Source organism: Sinocyclocheilus anshuiensis, unplaced genomic scaffold (assembly GCF_001515605.1).
Source record: "Sinocyclocheilus anshuiensis isolate Anshui unplaced genomic scaffold, SAMN03320099.WGS_v1.1 scaffold311, whole genome shotgun sequence".
In the NCBI taxonomy this organism is placed as follows: domain Eukaryota; kingdom Metazoa; phylum Chordata; class Actinopteri; order Cypriniformes; family Cyprinidae; genus Sinocyclocheilus; species Sinocyclocheilus anshuiensis.
Window position 1 is genome coordinate 967823 of NW_015549606.1, and position 10895 is coordinate 978717.

The window sequence follows — 10895 nt, forward strand, 5'->3', positions numbered from 1 at the left end:
TGTAAGAAACAAATCCATCATAATAATAATAATAATAATAATAATAATAATGATGATGATGATAATAATAATGTAAAATAAATAAATAATTATAAAATAATTTATAAAAATCAAAAAATGTAAAAAATTAAAAAAGTTTAGAACTGTTTTGGACTATTTTCACTTGTAAATGGTGCTTTATCTGTGCATATTTCTCTCCTGATTCAGATAAGATGACTTTTTCAGTTTTGAAAACAATATTATAGATGCAAGACTATTTTAGCAGAAATCAATGGTTTGAAGTTAAAATGCCTTGATGGATTTGTTTATTACAAACATGCAGCTTTTCACAAGACTTAATTGTTGGACACGAGTGTGGATTACTTATGGATTATTGTGATATTTTTATCAGCTGTCTGTACACTCATTCTGACACCCATTCACTGCAGAGGATCCATTGGTGAGCAAGGGATGTAATGCTAAATTTCTTTAAATCTCTTCAGATAAAGAAACAAACTCATTTACATCTTGGATGGCCTGAGGGTGAGTAAATGTTCAGCAAATGTTCATTTTTGGGTGAACTCCTCCTTTAATGTGAAATAATTAGTGTGAACAGCATGTGATTGAGATGTTTGTTATAGTGTAAATAAAAGGTCTGCAAAACATATTTATTAGTATGGACACGGACACCATACTGTGAGAATAATAAAAGTGTAAAAGGTCTTTAATGAAAGCATTGCATTTAAGTCTTCCATCCATCTCACTTTTGTCTAATTTATTGGTAAATAGCACTAAAATCAGTAAATTTTTAATACGTTTAAACATCTGGCAGATGCTTATCCAAAACAACTTGCATGGCATGATACACATTTGACCAGTTTGTGTGTTCCCTGAAAATCAAACCCACATCCACACTTCCAGTCTGCATGTAGAACCTGATTTATTTACTTTGACATAGATATACAAGCAGTTTCTAATCTTATTGTAATAATACCTTATTGTTCATGTGGTAATTCATGTGGCAATTTAGGTGATTTGCAGAACTATTTATTTTTATGCTAGCATGGGGAGAGCTGATGAGAAAAACTACTGGTTTAGAGGTCTCTAATGACCTGTTGCTGAGTGTGTAAATGCTCTTTTGCTTTTTGGCTGTCATTGACAATGAAACTACTGTAGATAGTCTTGCTTGTTTGCTTTTCTCACCCAGTGCTGTAAAAACAAATAATATACATTCCATATGATGGACCCTCTCTTGATAGTCCAGATCTTAGACCAACTGAGATCTTCTAAGAGATGACAAATAAATCTAAAACAGGTGATAGTTTCTTTGGTATTTTCCAGTAATGCATAAGTCTTTCAATGCAATATTCATGTGCAATATTCATGCTAATTAACCACATATGTCAAATATAATAGGTTTATATTAAGCAACCATCCCTAAAAATCTTCAAAAATAAATAAATGGGTGAGTCATATTGGTGCTGTACTAGTAATCTTCATCGCTCACTTCATTCATGTGGCAATTCAGTATGTTTTCATAGTTTTTTTGTAGTTTCATATTCAACAAACACATGCTGAGCTTTAATTGAGTTTGAAAGTATAACCTAAATGAAGGTGCTATGAAATTTATTAAGAATGTAAACACTTTATTATGATAACCACCTTTTTATGTTTTTATCTGACTGTGAATTCTGAAATTCTACAATAGCATCTCAGTGCACTTTAACAGGTAGGTTGAGCTGCCAATAGACTATATTAGATTTATAATGTAAGCACAACTGACGGCCTACACAGAGAGAGTGTGTGTTCCCTCTGGCAGAAACAGAGGATTGTCTTACTCTAGGATTGCTTTGCAAGCAGCACAGCTGATTATTTTTCTCTGCATTGATCCAAATTAGGTATATGTGCCTTAGCAAACACAAAGCTGATGTTTTTTTTGTTTGTTTTTTTCCAAGAACGTGGGTAGCTCAGTCTGCATGCCTATCATAATACACTTCTGAGGCATATCTTGCTTTCACAATTAGGCTAGAGTAGGCTACTTCAGCATGACAGTACTTGTACAAGAACCATCTGGCAAAGAAGAAAAGAAAAACAAAGTGAATCTAATGTCCACTGGGAGCTCGTTTTCACAGAACAGGACAGAGGAAACAATGCAAAGCTACCCATGAGTGCCCTCTCTGGGAGCAATGTCATATTACATGTATTAATTCATGATTTTTATTATGACTACATAAAACTACATAAGATTTGTGAGAATATATTATTCGCTATATTTGATTGATGTTATTCAAGTGACAAATTCTCATAAAAGATTAATTTCTAAGATGGTTCAAAAGTATGTCAAAGCACATCAAAGATCAAAAAGGCATTATACTGTACCAAATATATATTTATAATTTAAAAATATGTCAAACAAATATTAAACAGTGTAAAATCAATGACGTGTAAATGAACCGTGTAAGCTATTTAAATAAATTACACATTTTACTTATTGTTTTCAAATGTGCAAACCATTCGAATCAAACCATTTCTTATTATTAAATAAAATGTTAGCTTACAGAATTATGCCTTTTGTATAGCGTTTCTTGAATATTTATTTCGTGTCTGGCACATCAAGGGACATATAATATTCGTTACCATATTTTGAGAAATAACCCTTTTAATTTCCTTAAGAATATAAGCACTTTCAGCATTGTTCGATCTAAAGCCACTATGCAAACTATTCGTTACGTCTAAACACGCATTCTTAAATTACTTGATTCATCAGTGCTTAAAAATGAGTGCGGCAACACACAGTGATCAGTAGAGGTCGCTGCTGCTCTCTGGTCATTTTTGATGAGGCTCGCACAGGTAGATAGAGGCTCTCCCCTCCTGTAAACGTAATCCATACAACAGATCAACCGTCTGCCATCCAGCATTTCAGCCGGTGTACCTCCTCTTTTGTACTTTTTGTGGTAGGATAAAAACTAAAAGGGAAATCTATTTGTTTCGGTTCGTACAACAGTTGGAAAATGTAAGATGTGGCTGAGGGAAGAGATGCAAAGTGCGTTGTTGATCCACTTGTTGATTGAGTAAGACTCGCGGTTAGCTCACTAGCTCTGCCGGCACACGCATTTAACACAAGATTGGAAGAACGTAACCTTCAGTATGAACACAGCGAAACTTTTATGACTAACGTTAATCTGTAATTCGGATTTACGACTCGAATCCGGGCAGTTGCGTTATCGACAGCCAGTCATTGAGCGTTTGTTATTATTAATTCAGGAAACACTTGATGGCGAGACAAACTTAAACTGAATCCTTTGGCTAATGCTAACATAATGAAAGGGGTTAGATAAACCATAAACAAACAAAACTACACATTTCGGTTAATCGATGTTTGTTTCGAGAATTAAAACAAAGTTATGTACGTCTGTAAGTTTGTTTTGTAAATTTACACTCTACTTTATTATTAAACAGTGGTCTTAAATGATGGACAGCGCCTCGTCCAGAGGAGAAAACTAGGCAACGGACTATCCAAGAGACGTTCATGTGGAATAGCATCAACAGCTGCTTTTAATGTGGAAGACTATGTAGGATTTGTTTTTTTTTGTTTTTGAATCAGTTAAAAAAAAAAAAAACACACAAAAGACTACAATTTTGTTATTTTGGGAGACAGGTTGTGTATGAAATGGACACGATCAACCAGTACCCTATAGACTCCGGCTTTCCTGAAGGAGATCACAGGATCTTTTACAGTTCGGAGAGATCTGGGAGTTTTGATGAACATCATGGTAATGGTGAGGGATGGAAAGTGGCGGATGTGACCCTTGCTGGGGGAGCACCATGGGGTTTTACCCTCAGAGGTGGACTGGAGCACAGGGAACCTCTTCTTATAACCAAGGTAAGTTATCTGTCGACTACATGTTGAACAGGATGACCTCAGGACTGTTTATCTAACCTGGGCATTATTGTTAGAGAGAGACTTCTATGTATCAAGCTTTGTAGTGAACAAAAACATCAAGTTCTTGAGACTAGCTGTTGTAAAGCCAGATAAAATATGCAATTAACGTGTATTATATATAAATTATACACAATGATACTTAGTAAAACGTTTTGTGTGATGAATATTTAATGAAAGTAGATTAACGATAACAAGGCATAGGTTGCTCTTAATATTTTTATTTATTCAGAGAAGTTGTTTATACTAAAACTTTATTTACTTTACTCATATTCCTCTACTAATTGTTCAATGCACTTTTCCGTATCTGTCTTCAAATAGTTGAGCAGTAGGATTTCTTCTACCATGTCTGGCCAGCTTGACTCGCAAGATTTCAGTAAGCGTTGGTGGTATAGTGGTTAGCATAGCTGCCTTCCAAGCAGTTGACCCGGGTTCGATTCCCGGCCAACGCAAGAATCTTTTTCTTCAGAAAGTTTTGACTTTCTTTGAATGATTTGGTTCTTACAAGGAAGTAACATGCAAATAATGCTGTTTAAGGAGAAAGTACAGATCTTAAAAATGGGAAATGCAAGCAAAGCAATTTATTTTTTGATCAGGTACTGTAGCCTAATAGTGGCTGAAACAGACAGCAGGCCAGATGTACACTTACACACTGAATTAATTTCAGTATGAACCATCAAATTTAGGTTACTTAGTACAGAAAAAGACCGTTTTCATCTTGCACAGGGCACCAGAATATTTAGCTTATCTTAGTTTGGTCATCAGCTGGTGTTTAAAGCTTACTTTTGTTTGTTGACAGCACTAATAGTTTATGTCATGATACATACTTCACAGAAGTATCTTTAGAAAGAGCTGTTTGAAGTAAAGTAGGTACAGTTGTTGGTTTGAACAAGTTTTTAAGCATATTTTAAAGGAAAACCAACATTTTATACTATGGCTTAATTTATGCAAATTAAGTTAGACAGGTCTCATCTGATTTGCTAATATTTAAAGCAAAAGACCCTTTTGGGTCTAATCCAGTAGTTTTCAAACTTTTTAGACCAAATGCTGATGAAATCAGGTCATCCAGTATTGTCTTTCAAAAGTCATAGAAAGTATTTGTGAGTAATTTACATTTAATATTTGAAGGGCAGAACAGGACAGAATGAGTACACATTTCCCACCCTTTCCCACATTGTACACTGACATAAGAATGTGACCTATGCATCAGTCTTATGACTACATGCACAAAGCACATTATAATTATAAATACCAAAAACTATAACTCACTTTATTTAATTTAATTTAAATTAAATATATATATTTTATCACATATGTTTTATCACATAAATATTTATTCATTTACTACATTTCACGTGTACCGCCCAAATTTAATAATTCTATAATTACAATCTATAATTAAAGTCTATAATTGTATAGACCCTTTACCTACAACTACAGTTGTTTATACACTACTGTTCAAATGTTTAGAGTCAGTACGATTTTTTATTGCTTTCTCTTATGCTCACCAAGGCAAAATTTGTTTGTTTAAAAATACAGTTAAAAAAGCAATATTGTGAATTTGACACAATTGTTTTCTATTTTATGTATTTTAAAGGCACAATATGTAAGATTTTTTTATTAAAATATCCAAAAACCACTAGAACAGTGTTATATATTTTGCTGACTTGTGTACTTACATTATCCCAAATGTTTCGAAGAATGTTTAAATCCAGAGAAATAAGCAATTTTAACTAGTCACACAGACCGTGTCCATAGTGTCATTCTGTCGCCTGCCAATGACTTCATAACCCCTCGATTTCGGTTTTGTTTTGCAGAAAACATGGAAACACCAAAGACGCTTTAATATGCTATGCATTTTATTAGACAGGTGACGACTGCACAGAGTAGCATTAGAACAGAACATTCAAATGTATCTAGTATGATAAAACAGCGCTGCTTTGGAAAATGAGCCTATTTTCAAAAATAGTGGAGTGTTCCTTTAATAAATCTTTAATACATTAGCTCATCCATGAACATGATTTCTGCCCGAGTCCCATCGGATTGCTTTGGCTGTGGGGATGAAGATGACAACTCCCATGATTCCACACTCATTCACGGCGTCATCTAACTACGCCTTTGTTTGTTTCTTTGTTTGTTTTGAATACGTGCCCTCTAGTGGCAAAAAAATACATATTGTGCCTTTAACAGATAGTTAATTCCTGTGATGGCAAGGCTGGATTTTCAGCAGCCATTACTACAGTCTTCAGTGTCACATGATCCTAGAGAAATCATTCTAATATGCTGATTTGGTGCCCAAGAAACATTTCTTATCAATTTTGAAAACAGTTTTGCTGTTTAATTTTTTTTATGATTCACTGATGAATAGAAAGTTCAAAAGAATAGCATTTATTTGACAGATATTCTTTACAATTCTTTACTGTCACTTTTGATGTATCTAATTGCTGAAATTTCTGAGATTTCTTTTAAAAATAATAACGTTACTGACCACAAACCTTTGAACGGTAGTAAATGTTGTGGTGTTATGATGCATATAGATTATCTAATATATTTATTACAGATATCTACATTGTTTGTGATTTCTTGAAAGAGTGTGTATTGTCCAACAACAGTTGGCAAATTTTAGAATGTAGCCTTACTTCAACATGTATTAATATGAATATTTTGTAGTTTACATTTTTTTATAGGCTGTGGCTTTGGAAATGGCACTTTGGTCTCTTGTAGTTTTTCAGCAACTCATTTTGAACAGTGACTGAAACTTTTTTTTGTGTGCTTTTCTGGTTACTCATCAACTTTGAAGGACCTTGTAGATAAATTTGGAAAGAATACTCATCACTCTTACTTTCAGCGTAGGATGCCTAATGTTCTCCATTAAATGAATGTCTTTCTTTTCTAGCCAATTTTAGCTCAAAGTTTAGCTATAAGAATATTAAATAAGGTGGAATGTGACCATCTCTAAAACTCTGGTGGCCACCCCTACGTACACTGTAGTTTGGAGGTGCATGTGACTTTCAGAAGTAAATTCCTGCCATTGCTGAGGTCTTTTAAGGAGCTAAAATGTTAAGTTAGGTCATTTAATGGAAGCCTTTGATTTGGTACAACACAGCTTCTCAGAGGATGGTTTGAAGACTGAGTGTGGTTTTTCACATCTTTGAACGTGTATTCACCAACAACAGTTTCTGTGAGTCCTGCAGACCCCGTCACACTTCAGGAATTGGTAAGAGTGGTTAATAATGTACTCAAGTTTTTTACCCCCCTCGTTGATGCTCTTAAAGTCACTTGTTGTTCCTACTGGATCATATGATGGCAAATTCTGCTGTAAAATAACCTTTGCACCTGTTTTTTTAGATTTAGGCTTAATTGTGTCTTTGTTTTCATCAAGGTTTCTTTACCTTATATTTAAGTGTGTTAAATTATTTGTCCATGTTTTTTAACTCATTTTTGCTTTGTTCTTGTGCCTACCCTGTTTGCTGTATTTTATGAGGCCGGTTTGTCAGTGTTATCTCTCTTGTTATACATTTGTGTTTTCACAAATGCTTCACCTCATGATACTTGAACTTGGAGTACAAAATAAGTATGATATAGTTTGATTTAATGAAGTTCCTAAACGTAAGTTAGAGAGGAGCGAGCCCATCTAATCTTTCAATCATCAGCCAGAGTATATAAGCAGCTGCTTACCTCTCTCCAGTCTCAGCTGTTCCAGCATCCCTCCACCTTCATCTTAGGTACCTTGCCCTTTGTAATCATCCTATATCAAGTCCCTGGGGGGGTATATCAGAGCTCGAGTTGAAGCTGCTTCATCGAGCCCCTCATCAGTGGACAGCAAGCCAAATAAGTTTACACACAATTTCCTAAAGATTATATGGGCAAACAAACTCGTTAATTGAATGATTATTTGGTTCTCATGGGAAAATTCAGTATTGCACCCAACATCCCTTTAAGCTACCAAAGGTTACTGTATGTTCCTTGCTCAAGGGTGCAGAGCTGTCATAACTTTCTTAGGAACCATGCTAAGATTTCTGCTAAGATTTAGGGTTCATTAGCAGCTCAAGCCTTAAACACGGGTCTATCGCTTTATCAGAGGTGTAGTACACTTCCTTTCAAAAAATAAATTATTCTGCCGATGAATGAGCCCTATAATGTATAAAGATGTTAAGGACTGAAACCAGAACCTTCATATTTGGCAAAACACTGTACCTCTATACATTTATTCTGTAGGTAAAAGGTTTCCACAGCTTGTGTGTAGTTGACTCTCCTCATATTGCAACATTACGTGTGAATCAAATTTGTTTTTCTTGGCACATTGGTGTTTTTGTCCGAACCTGCTGTTCTAGTACAAGTGCCATAGACAAAACAATTGAATGACCTTTATCAAGTATGCCCAAAAATCTGCCAATTGGGTGTGGAGCACCTATGTTCAGTTTTTCGTAAATATTAGATCATCTATGAAAACTACTTAAAAAAAGGCCAGTTGCAAACATAGGCTGCATCTCAATTCACATACTTATACTATGTGGTAGAGGTGGTACTCCCACTCTTGATGAAAAAGTATGAGTATGTAGTAAGACAGCACATTATGGTCATAAAATTGTCTTGTACTGTTTGTGTTAGCATTGAGTACATATTTAAAAACTGCTTTAACTTGCTTTCCTCAGAACTTTTTTGAGACTGAAAAAGTGAATCTCCTCTTTTACAGTACAAGAGGTTGTGGGATATATTATCTCAGAAGTTAAAAGTTCATTTTGAAAAAATCTGTTGGCTTACTGTTTTCAGTGTTCATTTCTCGCATACTGTTTAGCTGTCCTAAATAGTATGCGAGAAGTTAATGTTATTTGAATTAAGGTAATTTCTAAGATTTTAAAATCTGTTCAACAATTATTTCTTATTGCACTGGTCTTTGTGAAAGTACACATTTCGTCATCGTGTTTTGGATTCCATCCAAATCTCGAGGCATACATCAAGTGACAGACATACTATGATGATGAGAAAATTATTTGATGACAAGTGTTCAGAAAGAAGTTCAAAAGATCTGTTTTGTAAGCTGACTGTTCCCTGAGGTTTACATTAATCCACAAAAGGGAAAAAGATACAAGGTTGTAAACAAGGTAGTACAATTTAGGGAAAACTTTACATCAGCTACAGAAGTAAAAGTTTTAATTTAAAGGGTTAGTTCACCCAAAAATGAAAATTAGCCCATAAATTACTCACCCTCAAGTCATCCTAGGTGTATATGACTTTCTTCTTTCAGACGAATCCAGTCGGCGTTATATTAAAAATTGTCTTTGATCTTTCAAGCTGTTTAATGCCACTCAGCGGGTGTTGCATGCATCAGTCCAAAAGAAGTTAAATAAAAAGCTCCCATCCATAAAAAAAAGTGTCTCACACGGCTCCGGGGGGTGAACAAAGGCCTCCTGTAGCGAATCGATGCATTTTTGTAAGAAAAATATCCATATTCAAAAAGTAATAATCACTTTAATGTAGCTTGCGCCAACAGTTGTACATGGAAGCAGCTCCGGGCGGATGATGTATGAGGTCAGCGTTGCGTATGCGCCGGTGAGTCTCATGAAAACCAACGTTTGTTAACAGGAGCAAAGTAAGCAAAGTTTCCTTACTTTAGCAAAGGAAAACCAGTCTCCTCTTGGCTTATATCGAAATCCTCCAACATTCTTCTATGCAAATCCTCATTTTGTACTTCTAATTAGTGACCGTTGTTTTGTTTTGAGCTCCTCTGCGCTTCCTCTGCGCTTCCACGTGTGTCACTTCTGAGCGGAGCATGCGCAAAGCCGAACTCATACGTCATCCGCCCAGAACTGCTTCCGTGTACAACTGTTGGTGCAAGCTACATTAAAGTGATTATTACGTTTTGAATATGGATATTTTTCTTACAAAAACGCATCGATTCGCTACAGGAGGCCTTTGTTCACCCCCCCGGAGCCGTGTGAGACATTTTGTTTTATGGATGGGTGCTTTTTGTTTAATTTCTTTTGGACTGATGCATGCAACACCCGCTGAGTGACATTAAACAGCTTGAAAGATCAAAGACAATTTTTAATATAACTCCGACTGGATTCGTCTGAAAGAGTCTGAAAGACATATACACCGATGACTTGAGGGTGAGTAATTTATGGGCTAATTTTAATTTTTGGGTGAAGGGTGAACTTAAACAATGCGCAAGTGTCTCACAGCACATATTCTGTGTAATGAAGCCCGCCGTGTTTGTCTCTAGTGCACACACGTGCCATATAAAAGGCTAATGCTCCGATTTAAAAATAGAGAGTGAATTTTGAATACTCGCTTGACAAGCGCGTATGCGATACCATTCCTAAAACAATACATCCTGGCGCACCACAACCTTTCCTCCAATGTCTGTTCGTCTATGTATTGTGTATTGTTAAATTGACTTTTATTTGTATTTGGTGCATGTTACTCTGTCAAAAATCATCTAATCTTCCGATATACAATACACCACACACAATAATAAAGTTATAAATCTCCAGCTAAGTTAGTGAAGGGCGCTTTAACACTTGCAAAACTTTTGTTTTGAATAATATTTCAATCATACATTCATATTTAATGGTACTTAATTATTTGTACAGTCATTGCCAAAAGTTTTGTCAGTGACATAAATCTTGTGTTTTGCAAAGTTTGCTGCTTCAGTATTTGTAGATTATTTTTCCACATGTTTCTATGGTATACTGAAAAACAATGATAAGCATACCATAAGTTTTAAAGGCATTTATTGGCAAAAAAAATATGAGTCAATATGTACAGTGTTGACCCTTGTTGGCCTCTGGAGTCTTTTGTTTAGCTTTATAGGGAAGGAGACCAACCAGTATCCTTTGAGATCAACTGCAGAAATAAACTGGCATACCTCAGTTAGTCCACTTCAGTCTGGATGGACTCTTGAAGTCATTACAAAAGGTTGCTGTCTTGCAACGATTACTCTTGTGAGATAACTCTGTAATAAGAAAAAAAT

The 10895-nt window shown here is 35.2% G+C and overlaps 1 protein-coding gene and 1 non-coding gene across 2 annotated transcripts in view; both read left to right on the forward strand.

Moving 5' to 3' along the window:
* Positions 1-2771: 2771 nt before the first annotated feature.
* LOC107659040 (protein Shroom2-like) overlaps positions 2772-10895 on the forward strand; it is a 48489-nt gene continuing 40365 nt past the window's right edge. Inside the window, exons 1-3 of the mRNA XM_016447837.1 lie at positions 2772-2829; positions 3439-3551; positions 3638-3862. Coding sequence (XP_016303323.1) covers positions 3650-3862 — 213 coding nt within the window. The 5' untranslated portion in view covers positions 2772-2829; positions 3439-3551; positions 3638-3649. The remainder of the gene's footprint in view (positions 2830-3438; positions 3552-3637; positions 3863-10895) is intronic.
* Positions 4300-4371, forward strand: trnag-ucc (transfer RNA glycine (anticodon UCC)). Its single transcript has one exon. It is a non-coding gene; the product is annotated as a tRNA-Gly (tRNA).